Source organism: Xiphophorus hellerii, chromosome 3 (assembly GCF_003331165.1).
Source record: "Xiphophorus hellerii strain 12219 chromosome 3, Xiphophorus_hellerii-4.1, whole genome shotgun sequence".
Lineage (NCBI taxonomy): Eukaryota > Metazoa > Chordata > Actinopteri > Cyprinodontiformes > Poeciliidae > Xiphophorus > Xiphophorus hellerii.
Genome location: NC_045674.1, coordinates 1,421,606 through 1,441,746, shown reverse-complemented (window position 1 = coordinate 1,441,746; position 20,141 = coordinate 1,421,606). Strand labels below are relative to the sequence as shown.

The following is a 20,141-nucleotide window of genomic DNA, read 5'->3' as shown; positions in this document are numbered from 1 at the left end:
ACAGTTTGAATGTCAAATCATCCAGAAAGTATGAAAATTATTTTAAATAGAAATGAGACTGCGCTAAAATTAGTATTTGTGGGTCAGAAACTGATAATTTAGTTTATCTGAACTTATCAGTACTTTAAGTTTCCTGAAGTGGATTTTTACCAGATAAATTAAGATGTTAATATTCTAACAGAAGAAACTGAAGCCTTGATTTAGCTATAGATAATGCATAAATGTTTTATTGTTTCCTGAAAAAGATTCTGTACAGATTGTTTTACAAAAAGTCATCCTTAATGTGAACTTTTTTTTTTTTTTTTTTTACTGGATAGAACAATCATAAAACCGTTAATAACAGGTGCTATCAAACAAAACTACTTACAAACTGAATGGAAATGTTAACTGAATGCATACACTGTGCCGTCCGTAGTCTGAGTCCAACCCGTGGTTCTGGTTCTGAGCGGGGAAGTGTGATAATGCCTCGTAGGAAAATGGACCGTAGGGTCATGTTTCCTTCTGGTTCTGCTTGAGACGGGTCAGCTCAGGTTCAGCACTTGGGTTCGCCTCCGGATCGTCCCGTCATCAGTAGTACGAGCTGAGGTGGGAGTGAGCGGCCGGGTGTCGGGTCATGGCCGACCCGGGGTAGATGGGGCTGCTGGCCGAGTTCCAGTACGGCGACGGGGAGCCAAAAAAGTTCCCTGGGGAGACGGACATGGGAGCGGGATGTCCGCCCATGAAGTTCATTTTGGGCTGGTGGCTGTGGTACTGCTGGACGTAAGACATCTCAGTCTGGTACTTGACGAGGCCGCCGTCCGCCCCGTGGTTCTGGTGCGCCTGCGAGATTCCCTGGAAGTCGAACTTGTAGGCGTAGCGCTTGCCGTGAACTTTGGTCATGATGTTCTTGTCGTAGTAGTAGCGCAGGGCGCGGCTCAGCTTGTCGTAGTTCATGTTGGGCTTGCTCTTGCGCTCGCCCCAGCGCTTGGCCACCTCATCCGGGTCGGTCATCTTGAACTCGCCGTTGGTTCCCTCCCAGGTGATGATGGCGGCGTTGTTGCTGTCGGACAGCAGCTCCAGCAGGAACTGCCACAGCTGGATCTGACCGGAGCCTGGCGGGAGACACGGAGCGTCAGAACCACTGAACAGCGAACTTCTGCCAAAAACTCCGAAATTTCTGAGCTCCAAGTCAAACATTTACAAGAGAAAAGTCATTTTCTGAGCCAGTAAATCAAAAAATTTCAGATGTCAAAGTTGACTTGACGAACTTGGAAAATGTGTTTGATTTAATAGAAAATTTATGAGACTAATCTCTAAATCTGAGGGTTTTTTCTGGCAAATGTTCAACTTTGTTCAAAGTTTTTTTTGTTCTTTTCTAGAAATTTCCAGATTAAGTTTTCAAGCTGAGAATTTTTTTTCTCCGTTTTTCTCACATTGTTGACTTTTAGAGGTCAAGGAATTTAGTTGTTTTTCTAAAATTTCTGAGTTTTTGGTGAAAATGTACTCCTTTTATCTTTATATCTACTATGGCCCTAATAAGCTGCCGTTCAGGTTTATTCCTTCTCTTCATCTTAAACTTTAAGCACACAAGCAGACAGCTCTATCAGGTCAGAGGTTATTCATTTCACCAAATGTGACCTTTTCACTGTGAGGCTTGGAGGAGCAGCAGGAAGCTGGGGCAGAAACCTACCCACAGGCCTGTGAGCGCTGGGGTCAGGCAGCTTGTACGGACTTTGTTTGCCTGTTCGGTTCTTGGATGAGCTCAGGACTTGGCCTTCTGTGAGGAAACAGAAGGGCAAACGGTCACTTTGGTGAGATGGACGCCGGGTTTGGAGTCCGGCTGAATAGTCCGAGGTTTGTGAAGGAGTGAAATGACCTGGAAGTGTCTAAACAGCCTCGATAAGAGCTGGACTGCTGCTTTACATGTGGAGGAAATGAGCTTCAATGCTTCCTAGATCATCTGAGGAAACGGCGGACCATCCTTCATGGATGAAACTTTGAAGGAGATTATGGTCTGACTGAAAGCAGAAGCAGTCGAGCTCCTGTGGATTGTAAATTTTCTCCTAGAAAAAGGTCAAAGGTTGAGGAGAACGTGATGGGATTGGAGGTTTGACTATTCAGCCGGATCCTTGGTCTTGGCGTGAACTCTGCCAGCCCTTTTCTTGCTTGTTTTAAGTTTTGAAATAATTTTGCCAAAGCAGACAGTGTAAAGGCCTCATTTGTTTCATGTTAGTGTTTCTGTTTGCTGCTTTGGGAGCCTTACCTGGATTGGCCAGCCGGCTGCTGATCGGCCCTAACGTCTGATACGGGTCTGCAGAAAAGAAAGCAACAGTATTTTAAACATTTTAAGTTAATTATTCCTTCAGGTTTCACAAAGTTCTCATTCTGGATCTGATGAAATCAGGAAAGCTGGTTAGCATTTGTTTTTTTGGCCATATCAAAATTTATTTATTTTGCAAAACTGCAATGGAAACACTGTTTTTGCATCATGAGTCACATGGTCAACAGCCAGATGTTGCTGCTGGCGGACGCCATGGAGACAACAGGAAGTAGCTGCAGGAGGATGTTTAATGACTTATCACATGAACAAACTTATTCACTTGTGATTTTAATTGATTTAATGGAATCGCCACAATTACATTTTTGTTTTCAACATAGCAGAACTTTGACACAACGTTTGTAACGGAAACCCAGCTTTTGCTGCCTGGTTTCAACCCTGGCGCCCTGACCACCAAGTTGATGGTCTGTGAGATTTTTTAGGATCTTCTGAAATCAAGGAGAACCATCTTACAACAGACCTGGCAAAAGTTTTGCTTTCTATGACTTTGTCTCTGTTTTCAAAGCATCGAGTTTCTGTCAAAACCAGCGTGGCTTTATTGAAGTCAGAACCTGTTTGTACCTTGGATGATTCTGGGCGTTGGATCCGTCACCCTGCTGTTGTGTTGGTGTTCGATCGGAGAACCTGGAAACCGGAAGATGGATGTATTACATATGAAGCTGTTTGATCATCCGCTGCGAAACATTTTTATGCAAACGTGGTTCTGTGTTCACGGGTGAGTGAACCGTCACACGGCCGGCCTCGCTGCCTACCTTTGGGCACCGTGGGCGTCATGGTGTTGGTCGGCCAGCTGTTCCTGCGGCCGATCTCATCAAAACTGTTTTCTGCAGCAACACAAAGAGGGAAAAATGGATGAACTGGATGTTGGTGCCAAACGTGTTTGAAGTGAAGCCGGCTCTGCTGGGGAAGGAAGCAACCGGAGACCGACCCGATAAGAGCGGAGCTCTGAAGATGACCCAGACTCTCTTCTTGGGTGAGCCTGCTTTTGTTTCGGGCCACCAGCAGATGAAATGGATTGTGTCCCAGGAGCAGGACCCATACCCCCCATTTCCTGTGACGGCGCAGCTGTTTCCTGTCTGAAACTGGCTGTTGAGTTTTGGACTCGTCACAGTTTTTGTCAACAGCAGTTTGTGCCGTGCAAAGAAGCCTTTCAGCCCTTCGATACCGTGTTAACGTGTTTCTGAAACTCAACACGTTATTCTTAGATCCCTAAATCAATCAAGAAAGTTCCTTACAGCTTTTCTCTGAGTTTTATTTCACACCAAACCGCGTGACTCACAGGAAATGGTGGCAGTTGTGAAATGCAGAAAGATCTTTTGCATGAATTTGAATTGTGCAAAGTTCGAAGTGACTTCTTTCCCTTGAGGGGAAGTTCTTATAATCCGTCCAGCAGATCGACGAGCCTGACATGGAGACGTACTGCAGCTCATCCTGCAGAACATCCACATCACCCATTAACACTCTATCTACCTCTGTTTAAATAAAGATGTTAGTTGATCTCTGTGGCCTTTGAGTCGTCTTTAACTGAGCCGTACGTTTCCAGGATGTTACTCATTCTGCTCAAACGTGTGAAACTCGGCGCCGTTGGCACGAGTTCACCTGAAGCTGCTGTGTGAAGTTTTCCTCCACACCTGCCAGGTAAATGTTCTGCAGAATGTTAAAACACTGAATCAGTGTTTTGGTGAAGCTGACCACAGACCGTCTTCCTCCATCTCACCCCAACCGAACCCTCTGCTAACCTCAGTCTGTGCACCAGGAACCATTCTGTGGTCTCCGCCTTCTTCCTCCCTGCCAGCTTCTCCATTAATTAACCTCCAATATTTGTCTTCTGTGAATGTCCAAACCACCTGAACCTAACTTTCACCACCATCACATGTTTGACTGCAGGAGCTTTAATTATTCAGTTCCTCCATTTCCTGCTTCGTTTTCTCACTAAGCGTCACAGTTTTGATCTGTGAACATCAGAGACGAAACAAAACCTCCAAATCACCACAATCAGTCCATCAAAGAGGATTAGACTCAATAATTCACCATTAAGTCAGATTTCATTTCAGAGGTTGAGAGTGCATCTAAACCTTTTAGATAAACAGAAAATGAGCTGAATGTCCAAAAGAAAAGACTAAATAAAATGTATTGAAGCGCAGACTGTTTTCAGACGGTTATGGAAAATCATCATGTTTTGACTAAAAACTTCCCCAGGACATTTTTGTCTTGATGTTTTTTACACTTAAGTGTTGAATTAAAACAAAGTTCACATCAATAATTTTGACTGTTTAAAAAGAAAATAAAAACATGAACTTCAGATCTTAGAGAAACCTGGAAGCCAGTAACGGTCAGAAGAATCCTGGCTGATGAAGTTGGTTCTGGTTCTGCCCCAAACAGGTTATCTATTAAAAATATGTTCTTTAAATTAAGATATGGATTCAAAGTGACATAAAGATGCTTAAAATCAGAGGCCAGAATCGAACCTCAGTGAATATCTGCTGATTTTCTGTCCCACACATTCAGAAAAGAGAAGTAGAAAAGTTCTCACATTGAAAGACGAAACTGATTTTCCACAACTTTAGTTTCTGCTGCCAACATGCATAAATGTAAACAATGTTAAACCTAAATACTATAGAGGCTAAATAACTGGGGGCCAAACACCCATCATGCAACTGAAACAAAATTTGGTTGAACTCCTAAAATTGACCAGAGGTTTTTTTTTAGGTAAATGACGTCAAAATGTTTGAACTCTTTTAGAAACGGGAGAGTTGTCTGACCTTTGCAGTTCCTCAGAAGCTAATATGAAAGGCTGCATTTTGATTTGTGTGTGATGAAAGTGGAAATCTCACCTGCTTTCACTTGCAGCCTGGGCTGTGGAGGCTGTGGTGGAGGCGTGTTGTTGGAGGGCGTTGTGGAGTAGGAGAACGTGGGGCTACCTGAGGCGACACATGAAGAAGAAGAAAACTGAAGTTTTTCCTGCTCCAAACGTCTGAATCCAGAAATGAGCCGTTAGTTTGCAGACAGGTCTGCAGCCTCAGCTGGAGTTACTTCTTGAAAAGCAGCTGAAGTGCGACTGTAGCAGTGATTCGCAGAAACTCGATCAGCTGCATCGATGGTAACATGACAGGATCATGCAGCAAAAGTCACAATCATCATGAACCTGCATGTTTACCAGGCTGAGTCGTCGACGACCACAAACATTGTTTTCAGTGCAGCAGTTCACAGCTTCATGCACCTGAAAACCTTCTTCTGCAAACGTCTTCACACTGCGGTGTGTGAGAATGTTCAGTTTGATTTCTACCACTGATCAAACTAGTTTGAATTAAATGTTTTATGATGTGCAAGAAAAATCTTTGTTTTTCTGCTGAATTAAAGGTTAAAATGAGTTTTAATTTACTTTAAAAAAAAACATGCCTGATTCATCTCAACCTGAAGATTGCTTCCATAAAGACTCAACTCATCTTCAGCTTTATCTCTGAATAATGAAGTGAACCAGAGCAGGACTGTGGAGGCGGAGGGCCTTACTCTGCCGGAGGTAATTGAGGTGAGAGAGCAGGATGTCTGCGTTGTAGGCCGACGTCAGCCGCATCATGTCGTCTTTGGTCATCTTGCACAGCGCCTTGCCGTCCAGCGCCTGGAAGAGCGAGACGTCCACCTCTTCCAGGACGTACTCCTTAATGGCCCAGTCCAACCACTGCCGCACGTGGTCCTGGGTCCAAACCTCAGGGTCTGCAGAGCAGGAGGAGGAAGAGCTGCATAAACTCTGATGCTCTGCAGAGAATCTGAATTATCATAAAATACTGAATACAAACAGGAGCTAGTTACTCCAGAGGTTTTCTGCTAAACGCAAATAAGGTGCAATCTGAACATGCTAATTCATGACGCGCATGTACTTGTATTTTGAGACACGTTAACATCAGTGAAGTGAAACAAAAGATGGAGTCATGCAGAGAAGCTGAGCAGCAGCAGCATGAAAGTGCTGAATAACAGCGGAAACCTGATGCTTGTGATTCTGATGCTGATTATAACAATGAGCTGAAGCAGTGAAAACAAAAATACCTGAGACTCCGCCCCTAACATGCTTAGACCTGCAATATTTTATCAGTTCAAAAACTAAAAATAAATTAATATGCATTAATAGACTGTAACATCTGGTCTCTATCTCTAAGTAAAGTGAATGGTTCGCCTGTAAATGCAGCCAATGTTACAGATTCTAACGTCACATTTAAGGATTTCTGCTGAACAAGCTGCACTGAGTTCTGACAGGAAAAGTCCAGAAAGGAGAATCTCAAATGGCTACAAGTTGTGAAAAGGGTCTGGAGTCATTTCTAAACATCTGCTGGATCATCGGAGTGACTGGAGGTCCAGTTGATCAGGTGTGTTTCCAGGTGGGAGAGGAAGTGATGCAGGGAACCATCAGAGCTCAGTGTCAATATTAAAACAATATGCAAGATCTGCATGGTTTAATAGTGGAAAGAATATTGATAGATTCAAAGTGACTCGTTTTCAAATCTAAGGACACCATGGGAAACATGGTGGTGGCAGCATCATGCTGTGGGACTTTCCAGCTGCCAAAGTTGACAGAAAACTTATTTCTTTACTGAGTCAGAATCCTGATCCAACATCAAACTGGTTTAAATGGAAAAAGGATTGAGACTAATTTGATTATTTAATAAAGATGTAGACATTCAACTTGTAAAGGCACCATTTCTGATATTTTCACAATTTTTTATAACATATTTTTATGCACATGAACTTTATAATTCTGTCATTATTCCTTATAAAACACTTCATTTTACAATAAAAAGTTCAAATAAACAATTTTAGTCACAAAATGTTTGTAAAACAAATTGGATAAAAAATGTACCCCAATATTTCAGATGATCAAACTAATTTTAATATCAAAGGTTTTTTTAAAGAGAAACCCAGAACTCTAAACCATGAACACTAATTAATCCTGAAGTTAATCATTAACTGTGATTAACTCCATTTTCTGTAAATCAGTTTAATTTGACTGATTAAAAGGTTAAAATATTCCATATTACTGGCTGGGTTTAGGGTGCACTTACTTTTCACATACAGCCTGATTGGTTTGGACCATTTTTCCCTTATTAAATGAAACCATCATTTAATAATCAGATTTTTTTATTTATTTATGTTACCTTCAGCATTTTAGTGACCAAAAAGCAAAAATAGAAAAAGTCTGTCTGAGGGTGTGAATACTTTTTCACTGAACTGTGACAGAATTTCCACTGAGTTAAAATTGAGTATGAATGAATACATGATGAAGGTTTTCTGCATGTTGACTCATTACATCTCCTGTGGATTATCATGAGGAATGTCAGAGTTTTTCTGCCAGTAAAACTTTAACTGGACCAGTGGAATGTTTCCAGTGTGATTCAGGACGCGGCTTTCCAGAAGCGAACAATGCGGCCGTCATGTGAACGGCCCGTGGAGCTGGACGGCAGCGCGAGGGGCGCCACGCCCTGGGCAGCTGATTGTTTCGCTCAACACATGCCGCCTGACGCAACATCCGGCCATTATGGAGCCCAGAAACGCGGCTGGTGACTCAGTCTGACTGCAGCGGGACGGAGCTAAACTCTGGACAGCAAATGACAAACCATGTTTAAAACCTGGAATAAATCAGAGATATTCCTACAAAGAAAACTGGAAATGCATCTGAAAACTTCAAGAATTTAATTCCAACTTTTCTCCATATTTATGTTTTTTATTTTTATCTAATTTTATAGTTTCATGTCTGCTGCTAAAGCTACAAGCTGGTGGTGTTTTTCATTTGAACAACAGCTGGACCACAATAACAAAAACTGACACGTCTAAGGAAGTGAGGATTTCCACTACAGGTTTTCACTAAAATACAGAAACAAGCTTTAAAAACTCGACTAATTCTGGATTGAAGGTTTTCTGGCTGGTGACGTCAGACCTCTGACCCTGCAGCTCCTTATGTTGGACTCTTAGTTTTAGTTTATTTATTTCAAAATTCACATTGAATTTTAAACGAGATAGACAGAAGTAAAAACTTATTTCCTCCTTTCATTTATATCTTACTTTTTCATATTATTTATTTAAGGGGAAAAAAAGATACTCTGAGTTTCAGGTGTTAAGAAAATGCATGATGAAGTAGAAATGTGATTAAAAACAGATGGAGGCAGTCAGACGTTTTTAATCATGTGACCTGAGCCTGTTGTGATGTCATCAGAAGCAGAAACGTTTGTGTAAGATTTGATTTCCTCACAACTAAAGAGATTTACAACAAAATGCAAAACCAAATGAAGAAACTGGCTGCGGGATGTTTAGTGGGAAACAAACCCTCACAGATTTCTCCTGTGTTTTATTTTTATTTCCTGGGTTTGACCCGGTAAAGCCCACTGACACCCACATCTCATTTCTATCCCATTTCTTTGTTTTTCACCAGCAGCATCCGGATCGCTGCCGGGCTGGAACCGTCTGACAACACGAAGCAGGTCAAAAGATCTGGAAAAGCAGCAAGTGAGAAACGGAGTCACAGACGTCAGTTAGAGCTTCCTCAGGTTCTGGGAGTCCAGTTAGAACCGTTACCATGGAGAACCGTCCAGAGGCCGACCCACCAGAACCACTCCAAGAAGGACATCTAGAGCCTCACTGCCCCAGTTAAGGTCAGAGGTCATGATTCAACAGTCAGAGAGAGAAAATGGCCTCTGGTAAGGCAGAGTGGGCCGACGCTCAGCGCAGCGGTTACACGAGTCTCAAAATAATAATTTAAAAAATACTTTTTTGTGTTGAAATTAGTTTGATCTTTCTAAACATTTAAGTGGGACATAAAGGCAACCAGAAGAAAACGAGTTTTACTGTCAGGTTGTAAAAGAGCGGATCAATGACTAGGCCCGTTGCAATAATCAATAATCAATAATGAAGAAATCAATAAATCACATGATAAATTGAAACAAACTCATTAATTTCCATTTACAGGATTTATCATTTTTCTCTTTCTACCAAAAACTGGATGATAAAAATCTTCAGTCTCAACAAAGACTTTTATTTTGAAGGTCAGTTTTTTTACGGGCACTAAATAATTAATTTGATTGAATATTTCTGTTGTTTTGGCTTTTGATTTTGGATATTTAAAATGTCTTCCTGCTCCAGTATTAAAAGTTTATTGTTCTTGCATCATTACGTCGCCATAATATTAGTTGAAAATGGTCTCACAACATCAATATTATCGTTTATCTTAATAACTTCCGGGACGATTTATCGTCCAGCAAAATGTATGTGACAGCTGTACTTGTGACTTTCATAAAACTTTTGTTTTATGATTTATTAAGAAGCATCAGATGCAGCTTATTTATATTTATTTCTTTACAGAACCAAAAAGTGAAGCTGGGAAGATTATAAACAATCATATCTGCGCCTAAAACGGTTCGACCCCGTGACGTCACGCTGCGGCAGGTTGAGCTGCAGCCTGTTGCTGCAGCCTGCTGCTGCAGCAGCCTGCTGGAGGAGGAGGATCAGAGATTCAGTTGCGGTTCGCCAGCGGTTGGGAAGCCGCGCTGTGACGCGCAGACGGCGGGCCTCACCTGCCGGGACGATGACCCTCTTCTCCTCGGTGGGGTTGGTGCTGGGCGGGGTGGCTGTCTGCGGGCTGACCCGCGGCTCCGGGTAGGACGCCTGGTACGGCAGCGGCCCCCCGTCGCTGCTCATGTGGCGGGACCGTTTGGTGACGCTGCAGTCCACCGGAGAGCCGCGGCTGAAACACACATCCGGTTCCCCTCATTACTGCAGATTTCAGGTGTTTAATCTGAGGCGCCGCGACTGAAGCTCATTAAACCCGATGGGGGAAAAACTGCGGCTGCTAATCTCTGGCTGCAGAGAAGATTTTGCAATATTAGTGCATTTCCTCTTGCAGTGTTTTATCTGTTGGTGACAGGAGATAAAATTAACATCTGAACGAAACTTTTCCACTAAGCAGGTGACCACGACAGAAAATGACTTCAACCACATAAACAAGTTTTATTTTTAGCCACCAACATTCACCACCAGAGGTTTGGTCCTTTCCTTTGCCGACATGTAAAAACTTAACTTCCTTAGTTTTAGTCATATTCTAGTGAAAATAATCTTTATCGATCAGTTATCATTAATTTGCTTCCGATGAAACATGATCTCTCTATCTGACAGTCACATATGAAAGCTGAGTCAGTTTTTGTTTGATGTTCATGTTGCAGTAAAATCAGCTGCTTAAAGCTGCAGACAGAAACTTTACAGCCATACTTACATATTAATACATGGAGTTAATTCAGCCGAGATCAAACAATTCATTGGAGATTAAACCAGAGACAATTTATTCAAATTAGTATGAAAATAGTTTCAGAGATTTGATTTACAACCTTTAACTATTAAACAAGCTATTTTAGTATTAAATGTATCCAGTTTGTATTTGTTGCTCCAGCAGCAGCTGGGCGGCAGGAATCTCTTCCTCTGTCGGCCATAATGTGTATTCCTGCAGTTCGGGTTAAAAACAGAACAAAGAAACAATCGGGACGCTCCGTTTGGATCCTGAACAGTAAACAAAGAATTTAAGTGTCTGGAAAATCCCGAGTGTCCACACCGGCAGCCAGCCCATCCGGGAACCCGGCCCCCCGCCGCCGCCCCTCTGCGCGGCCCTGGCCTGACTCACCTGGTCCCGTTGACGTGCTCGGATCTCTTGCCGGGGTTCTGCGCCGCCGAGCCCACCCACTCCGACTCGGCGGGTTCGGGGCTCGGCTTGGAGGCCTGGCTGAAGCCGCCAGGTGACGTCATCTCGCTCTTCATGTGCATGGCGGGCGCCGCGGAGAAGTTCGGCTCGAATATGGGCTGATCTTCACTCACCACAGAAAGCGCTTCCTGGCCAACACAGAACCGGCAGACGGTCACGATCCATGAAGCTCAGTTGGTTCCGGACAGGTCGGGTTACTGTCGGGTTGCTTTACTGCCATTTATTTTCAGATCATCATATTTTCTCTGGTAATTTGGATAAAAATTAGAAAATTGAAGCTATTTATTTTTTTCAAAATTCATTTAAACATGGTTTACTAAGTTTTTAACAGAATACATTTTAAATTTAAATACATTTCAGTACATTGTTCTGAATTTTATAACGTTTTTCCTGCTAACTAAAGATGCTAAAATATGAATTCACTTTTAAACAATTAAAACATTTCTGGGGAATAATTTTATTAGAGGTGGGATTCAGGGTTCAGTGAAGGGAACCGGATCAAGCTGGGCTCAGTTCTGCCCTGTTCCTCCCCTTGTGCCTGTTCTCTGTCTCACTTAGCAGCAACAGAGGAGCTAATGTAGCTTTGAGTTTGTTAGCGTAGAAACACTCGACCCGCTTCCCGTTATCCACATTAACAGGTTCTGATTCTTCTGTTTTCCCACTTCAGGGTTCAGTAACACTAACATCCCACGTTAGCTAAAGGCTAATCGGCTACAGGCTCAGCTCTTTGGGTTTTTAAACGGAAATGTTACAATAACTTTTAACGATCAAAAAGTGATATAAAGGCTTTAAAAGGCTTTTAAATATGCATATCCAGGCTCAGTAATAAGTTCAATCATTTTAGATATTTATCCTGTGTGTGATAAGACTGCAGCTGTTTGGTTTCTGTGCTGCTTAGGCTAACTGTTAGCTTTAGCCTCCAGAAACAGCTAATCTGTATTTAATTTGCTTTTTTGTACTCAGAAGTCAGAATTTCCTTTTAATATACCAATAATCTAAAATGTGGATTAATAAACATTACTTCCACATCGGACAGACTGGATCAGTGGCAGACGGAGAAAGTTACGGCTTCAGCTGATGAACAAGTTCAGCAGAACAGGAAGGGAAATGCGTCATTGTTACGGGTTTGGGTGTTGAACAGAAACTTGGACTGGACCGAGACTTCTGACTAATAAAACATGAACTTCAATACAAATGAAAGCGTTGTTTATAGAGGTTAGTTATAGTAAAGTGTTCTGTGTTGCTGTCAGTTTTCATCTCAGCAGTTCTATCCGTTATTTCATCACTTCATCGCCTGCCTGGGATTTTCTGCAGAAGAATCTGGACCAGGCAGGATCCAGTGAACTTTAGCCTCTGACCCGGCCTGACCTCCAGGTCCAAACTCTGTTGGGTTTATCTAAGTAAAGTAACTGGACATTTTCATACCATCTTGTGTGGCTCATAAATTACCACTGAGGAAATTGAAATGAATGTTTTCAATTCAACATGTTAGGTCTTATTGGAGGTCCGCCATCTTTGATTTCAAAATGGACGCCATTTTTATTCCACTTCTGTTTCTCAGTATATTTGAAATTGACCAAAACCTTAGAAAGGTCATGAACCCTGGAAAACTACCGGAGGTTTTCCTGATGAGGCTCCAGAAACGTTTTGGGTTTCCTGCATGAAATGAAAAATATCTCCAAAGCGTAAAACCGTTTTCTGTCTGTTTGTTTTTCTGAGGAAAACTTGTTGTGTTTTGAAAGCTTGTACTGTTGTCGCCATGGAAACTTTCTCTGGCAGGTTACAGGAAATGATGTACGTCAGACTCTTCTGAATAAATGAAACTTTTTGAAGAGTTGTTTTGATAATTAAAATCGTCCATTTTTAGACTTTATCTTTTCTTTTCCTTTACTGAATATTTAAAAACAGTTGAAGTTTCTTTCGATCAGAGTGACTCTGTGGTTCTGATCAGCGCCGACCCGAACCAGCGGCTCAGTTCACACCCTGACCTGAACTGAGCCGCTGACTGGAGATCCAGGCGGAGGTTCTGGTTCTGACTGGTCCAGTTGTCAGATTAACTGAGATTACAGGGATTAATCTGGATTCTGTTGGACTGATTTGGACTTTGGACCTGCCTTCAGATGGTTCCTGTTACTTTGTGCAGATTTGGAAGAGCTGACAGAAAATCATCAGAGGCTTTATGTTCACTTTTAGGTCCACTCCAAGTTGGACGGTTTGGACCTTCGGCTCCGTTTCCTCTGAACGATGGAAGGAGATTCTGCTGCTGAACTGCTGGAGGTTTTCAAGCATCTAAGAAAAACTCTGAGCAGCGACGTGAGAAGCTTGGTGCTCAGAAATAGTGTGAAAGCAGCCAGCAGGTTTTCTAATCTCACATGACATCAGTAACCTTAACCACACTTTTATTTAGTCGTTAGGATCGGGGGTTGCTGCGGGGGGAGGGTGAAGCTCAGGGCGGAGTCTAATTCAGATTTAACTCCGTCTTCCTGTGTTCCTCCACAAACCGCCCTGAGATGGCACTTCCATCCAGCGGCCCGTTCTTCTTCTCTGCTCCTCAGATGGAGGTGGGGGGAGGGGGCGGGGGGCGATGCGTGTTTGTTTAGAGGAGCCCAGCATTGTCTTCAGGCCTCGTACGTCAGCGCTGAGCTTTTTCAGTGGCCTGCAGGAAGCCGGGCCGCCATGTGCACACGAACCTTTTGGCACAGGCCAAGGGAGAGGAAATGGAGGGGAGGGGGCACAATGTATGAATGTGGGTCATTTTAAAGCTGCAAAACAACTCTGAAAAAGATGGTGGGGGGCGGGGGGATCATTGGATAGAAAGGAGAGCTCAGGCTGTTTGAAGTGCCGCCATCACATTGTTCTCTCTTTGTGTTGTTGTGTTTTTAGCTCAGTTGCTGCCTGAACACTGGAAACCACATCTTACTGCCTGGCACCAGCCGTTCAGGCGGCTCCGCAGCGCAGCAGTGTGTGTGTGTGTGTGGGTGTGTGTGTGTGTGTGTGTGATCACACACACTGCTGCACTGAGCACACACACTGCTGCAGCGATCACACACACTGCTGCAGCGATCACACACACTGCTGCAGCGATCACACACACTGCTGCAGCGATCACACACACTGCTGCAGGCTGCAGCTCCTGGCTCTGCAGCCTGCTTCATGTTCAGCTTCAGATGAGTTGATGATGCATTAACTCGGTTTGTGAGGCTCCGCCCCCTGCAGGTTGACCGAGGCAGCACCTGCTGCAGGCCTCAAACATCCTGCAGAGGCCTGATAACATGTTTCACGTTTCTTTATCAACGTATCGCAGCTCAGTGAGGCCTGAAAGATGACTTCTTTGTTCAGAAGCAGCAGAACCAACATGGCCGGGTTCATGAGATCAGCAGAACTTCAGCTTCTAGAACCTGAAGATCCATTTAACCCAGAGAGACTCAGAGCTGCTGGAATAAAAGCTACAAATGTTTTCTTCAGGTTTTTAACTCGGACTGAGAGGCTGAACCCTAAAGTTCAGTCGAAGATGTTGAACCAAACCCCCGCTCCCAAACACACACACACACACACACCCGCCTACACACACACACACACACACCCACACACACACACACACACACACACACAGCTAAGGCTGATCTGTGATTCACTGCACCGTTTTTTCGGTTCATCGTTGCATCAGAACATAGAGATGTGTAATTTTTGCGCAACAATTCTACAAACTGCAAACTAGAGCATCTTTTATATCATATTTAATATTAAAACATTTTTTTTAACTTTACAAAGTAAAAAGAAAATCTGTGAACATTTTCATCTCCAAACCATCTAAACTTTTAGTTTGAATGTTTTTCCATGTCTGGGTGTTTCAGGGTGGATCAAACTTTTTCTGATGTTTTGATTAAATTAAAAACATCTCAAAGTTTTAAAGTTTTCAAACTGCCTGAACTTTTTCCTCATTTCTTCACAACAAACTTCAGTGAGTTTATCAGACAAGCACAAAGTGGAGTAGAAGGAAAATGATTCATGGTCCTCACAGTTCAAAAACAGAATCTGAAAAGTGTGGCATCTCCTCAGATCCTCAGTGGTGTTTAGGTCTGGACTTTGACTAGGCCATTCTGCAGTTCTGGCAGAATGCTCTGGTTTTCCTCCAGGACTGAACTGTCCCACAGCATGATGCTGCCACCACCATGAGGAGGGATGTGCCGTGTTGAGGTTTGGTTACAAACCAAACTTCTGGCCTAACGTCCATAACGGCTCAACTCTGCAGCTCCTCCGGGTTGCCATGGTTACCTGACCTGCTGCTGGTTCTCTAATGTTCCAGCAAACAGAATCAGTCAGTGAGTTTCTGCTAAACTTTCATCTTTGGTGTGTGTAGAACACACACACTTTACTCAACAGAACAAGAAACGACTGAAGAGTAAAAAAGTATTTGGTAAAAAAGCAACACAAGTAACTGAGTAACTGATGGAAACATCAATTATTTAATATTCAAAATTACATCTTCAGATGGACCAAAATATAAAGTTATATGAAGATTTGAAATGAAGATGGAGATGAAAATAATTCGTATAGATTACATATTTATAAAGTAACAGAATTAGGCGAAAGACAAAAAAAATCCAAATTAATTTCTTTCAATATGAAGTTTATAAAAGTTTAACAAAACCTGCAGGTTTGTTATTCCTTCAGTGAAGTGACTGTAGAGGAGCCAAACATTTTACCCAACAATAATTATACTTAATAAAGTTACTCAAGAAAAGTAAAAAGTACAAAAACTCTTTCAAGTATTTTTTCCTCTAAAACTGACTGACCTAACAGAGTCTGAGTTTTCAGCTGACCGGTGAGAAACTGGATAAATAATGTTCTGCTGATCGGTCCCGCTTTCTCTGCCTCTTCACTCTGTGCAGAAGTGAAACTTTGGCCTGAAGGCGGGATAAAAACTCACTTGTGACTCCAGACTGAGCAGAGCAGCGAAGACCTGAGGAGTTTCCTCCTGTTAACCGGATTTTATGGAGTTTTGCTCTGCAGAGTGAAGGAGGAATGAGGCCTGAGCTTCATCTGCGTCTCTCTGCGTCTCTCTGCACACTGATACAAATATACCAAACTGTGGCCTGACCGCCGATGCCACAACTGACTTCCTGTTCAATGTGTTTCAGGCTGTTGCTCGGTGACACAAAACAACTTTATAAAAAACAACATGACCCTGTTGAGGCAGAAGCCGATGTCCTAAAAATCCTCTGCGCTGCAGCTCGACACTTTTCACCTGCTGCAGCACAAACACCGAGTCCTGCATGGAAACCCTGAGCCAACATGGCTGAGCCGTCAGCAGCGCTGCGGGTTGCATCATGCATGTTGCCCAAAGCGGCTGCAGCATCAGCGGCTGCAGCAGCAGCGGCTGCAGCAGCGGCTTCTGCTGCCAGATGTCTGATTCCTTCACCAGAATAACGACACAGATCAGCAGATCTGCTGCGAGTCTTCGTGACCTTTAGGCTCAGAGACGTTTTAGGATCGAGAAGCAGAAAGAAGCAACAAAAACATCTAACATTTTTAAATCAATAAAAAGCATAATTATTATATTCCTGGAAAATATTATTTTATTTTAAAAAACATTTTCCAAAGCTTCTCTATAGTTAGTGTAGATTTAGTTTTCATTTATGTTCCAGTTTATTTAAAATCATATAGTTTCCTTATTTTGGACATTTTTATTACGATAATCCACTTAAAAATGAGTTTTGAATAATTGAATATAAATTTTAGTACGAATTTTATTATAAAATATATGAAATTCATTTTTAAATTGTCAGAAAAGAGAAAAAAACAATTTGGCGTTTTTAAACTTAAAAATATTTATGGCAAGATAGCATATAAAAATAATAATAATAATAATAATAATAATAATAATAATAATAATAATAATAATAATAATAATAATAGAAAGTTTCACCTTCTGAAAATGTTTGTACTGTTACCTCTGATTTCTTTTTTGTAAATAAATAAATAAATTAATAAATAATTGCCTGTAAGTTTCGAAACGACTTCTGCGCAAAAAGCCACAGAAATAACAGCAGCTCTGGAGGTTAGAAGTAAAGAAGGAAGGACTTCCTCCGCCTGGAGCTCAGCTTGTGGTTCAGTTTTTCTTCTTGCATAAAAACCGCATTCAGATCCATCAGTTTGTGACACTTTTAGGTCATCGACTCTTTAGTTTCTCACTAAGATCTGCTAAGAAAAACAGACGCGTTTCTGGCGCAGCTTTTTTCAGACACAACGAGGTGAAAATGTTTTCGATCTGCTGAATTCGTGGATTTGATTTGATTTTAAGAAAAGCAAAATTATGTGAGGATTTTTTTCTCTTTCTGAAGCTGAAAGTTTGATTTCCTGGTTCGGAGATCCTCGTTTGGATTTTTAAAATGTAGATTTAAAATGTTTGAACTAATTTGTTCCTGTTGTAATTAAAGCTGAATTTATTGAGCAAATGGAGGCAGGAGAGGCCTCGCAGGGGGTTGTGTAAAGGCGCAGCCCTGCGTGGCGCAAAAAGCAGAAGTAAAAGTCGCAGCGAGCTGAGTGTGCAAAAGGCCTGAGCGGCAGCGCGGCTTTCTGCGGGCTTTTCTCTGCGCGGCCCGGTTCGGTTCGTCCACCGACTCTTTGTTGCCTTTCTGTTTTTTTTTTTTTAAACTGTGTGTAAATGTGTGTGTGTGTGTGTGTTCTCGGGTCCAGGGTACGGAAATGTGTGCGGAAAGTCTGAGGTTTGAGACAGGAAGCCTGCAGAGTTCAGATAACGACACCTGACAAGCGCTCCAGTTTGCAGCCATAAATTCTGCTTAAAATAAACCCGCAAACACAATCTGCTCCGGAGAATAATCATCTGGAAAATAATAATCAGCGAACATTCCCGGAGCCACAGCAGTGGATTCAAAACAGCAGAAAGTAGGAACAAGTTCAAATGAAATGAAGTTAAATCACACGCTGCTCAAATCAAACCGAACCCAGAAATGGGTCAGAACCTTTTAGTTCGTCGGAAACAAAACACGAAACGAGCGAAATATTAGTTCCTCAATCTGAGGGATTGTTTTGTAAAGAAACTTTTATTTTCTGGTTTTACATGAAAATATTAAAAAGGATTTTACTCCAACCCGATAAAATCATCTCCAAATTAAAATATAGAAATAAGTAATTTAGTTTTAAATTTAAACTGTTTACATTTTATTTAGCATAAAACCGAAATAAAACCATCGTTTCCAGTTCTGCTGTGAATATTTTAGCTGAAACTCAAACTGATACATTTAAGATGAACTTCTACATTTTTCACTTTTTCTCCTTATTGCGCAATAAGCAGCTTTGAGTTTAAAATAGATGAAAATCTAAATGTTGGAGCAGCAGCGGCAGAGGAGGAGAGGACAGGTGGACCCGACAGGCAGGAGCTGAGAAATACCAGTTAGCTGCTGGGAGCGGACCCCCCACCTGCTCCGGTTCGGTCCATGACGCCTTCAGGGACACCTGCTCTGCGCGCATCTGGCACCGCGGCCCGCCAGGGGCCCATTTTCCGTTAAGTTCAAAAACAAAAATAACAATTCAAAAAAGCTGAGAGAGATTCACGCTCCGTGTTTCTGAAAGTGGCTCCGTGGACGGCGAACACGCAGAACCCAAAAGACAGAAAGAGAGAGAAAAAAACGCGCAAACTTGTGCAGATTCCGCTTTTTACGCGCGCAGCCGGCCACCAATTAGTGTTTTTATCTGAGTGTAAAGATGCAGCGGTTAGTTGTGTTATTATAGAGCCGACATACAACCACGAACGGGAAGGAAGAGGAAATTTTGTAGCAGAAGGAAAGAGTGGGGAGCCTCTCTCACTGCGCAGGCTGCGGCCGCCCGCCCGCCCGCCGCCTCCAGCGGCTCCAGCGGCTCCAGCGGCGCCTCTTACCTTTATGGAGCAGTCCATGTCGGCAGCAGCGGCAGCAGCCTCCAGCCCTCTGGCATTTAGTCGGTTTGAGGAGAAACTTGGAGCCAATTCAGCCTCTGACCTCAGTTCACTTCATGCAGCCTTGCATTGCCTCTGTGGCGCAAACCATTGCACTCAGTTTCTGCTGCGCGCTCTAACCGGATGACGGCTCGTTTTTTTCTCGCTCTCTCTCTCGCCCTCTAAAATTGGGAAGTGAAGTCACTCTGAAGCCGCTTCTCATGAAACCAACACCTCCTGCTCACAAAGAACAACAAAAGCAGCGTTTTAAACCTAACAGGAGCTTTATTCAGCTTTCTGGGGGAAAAATGTTCGACCTGCCGCGCAGAGCTGCGGAAAAACACGTTTCAATGAAACTTTAGGAACCTGGGAGGAAATAAATGTAGATTAAAATGTGACGCAGCTTAAAGAGACGGTGGGTTTGTAGAGTCTAAGCTTCGCTCTAAGGAAGTGAAAATGCTCAGAGTGAATGAATGTGTCATCAGCAGGATGATTATTAAATATAAGCTCTTAAATCCCCTTCACATCATGTTTTCATTCATTCAGACATGCCTTCCTCTATGAACACATGAAAACAGAATTTATGCTTTAACCTGAAAGTTATAAAATACATGAAAAATATTTATAAATGTATTGAGGCTTTTTTCTGCTTCAGCATTTTATGGAGTGTATATCAGATAAAACAATAAATAAAATAATATTTTTGCTGCAGGAGAAATATAACAACTCAGCTTTGACTTTGTTTGCTTTAATGCATCTGAGCTCCTGGTTTTTCTATAAATGAAGCAAAAGTTTCAATAAAACAAGTTCTGCATAAACAACAACAATAAAAGTTTCCGCTGCAGACAGACGGAGTGAAAACGGACAGATTTCCTCAAGATGGAACCAAATATGTGCTCAAAGTTTCTTCCTGCACAAACCGCCAGCTTTGAACAAACTTCCATGTCACCGTGTCATTTTCTCACCTTCGATGCTAAAACAGAGAAACTGTTCAAATCTCTCAGGTCACACAATCTGCAATAAATCAATAAACGATCAATTCTGATTATTTCACTGAGTTTTAATGATACAGAGTCCAGATGAGAAGAACAGAACCTGAGCGATGAACCGTCTGATTACTGATCATGTTTCCTCCATGTTTCCTTCATGTTTCCTTC

The 20,141-nt window shown here is 42.4% G+C and overlaps 1 protein-coding gene across 5 annotated transcripts; it reads right to left on the bottom strand.

The window, feature by feature from the left end:
- Positions 1–199: 199 nt before the first annotated feature.
- Positions 200–19,173, bottom strand: fli1rs (Fli-1 proto-oncogene, ETS transcription factor-related sequence). 5 transcript variants are annotated; one of them, XM_032559042.1, is made up of 10 exons: positions 18,949–19,173; positions 10,971–11,176; positions 9,874–10,043; positions 5,828–6,031; positions 5,152–5,238; positions 3,070–3,141; positions 2,879–2,941; positions 2,243–2,290; positions 1,670–1,756; positions 200–1,091 (listed from the first exon to the last, which is right to left on the bottom strand). In XM_032559042.1, exons 1-10 carry the CDS (start codon positions 18,964–18,966, stop codon positions 568–570), a joined length of 1,479 nt encoding a protein of 492 aa, XP_032414933.1. In that variant the 5' UTR covers positions 18,967–19,173; the 3' UTR covers positions 200–567. The 5 variants fall into 5 exon arrangements, with proteins under 5 accessions (XP_032414933.1, XP_032414932.1, XP_032414935.1 ...); XM_032559041.1 differs by lacking the exon at positions 18,949–19,173 and adding an exon at positions 18,492–18,799; XM_032559044.1 differs by lacking the exon at positions 18,949–19,173 and adding an exon at positions 18,463–18,795.
- Between the last annotated feature and the right edge of the window lie 968 nt (positions 19,174–20,141).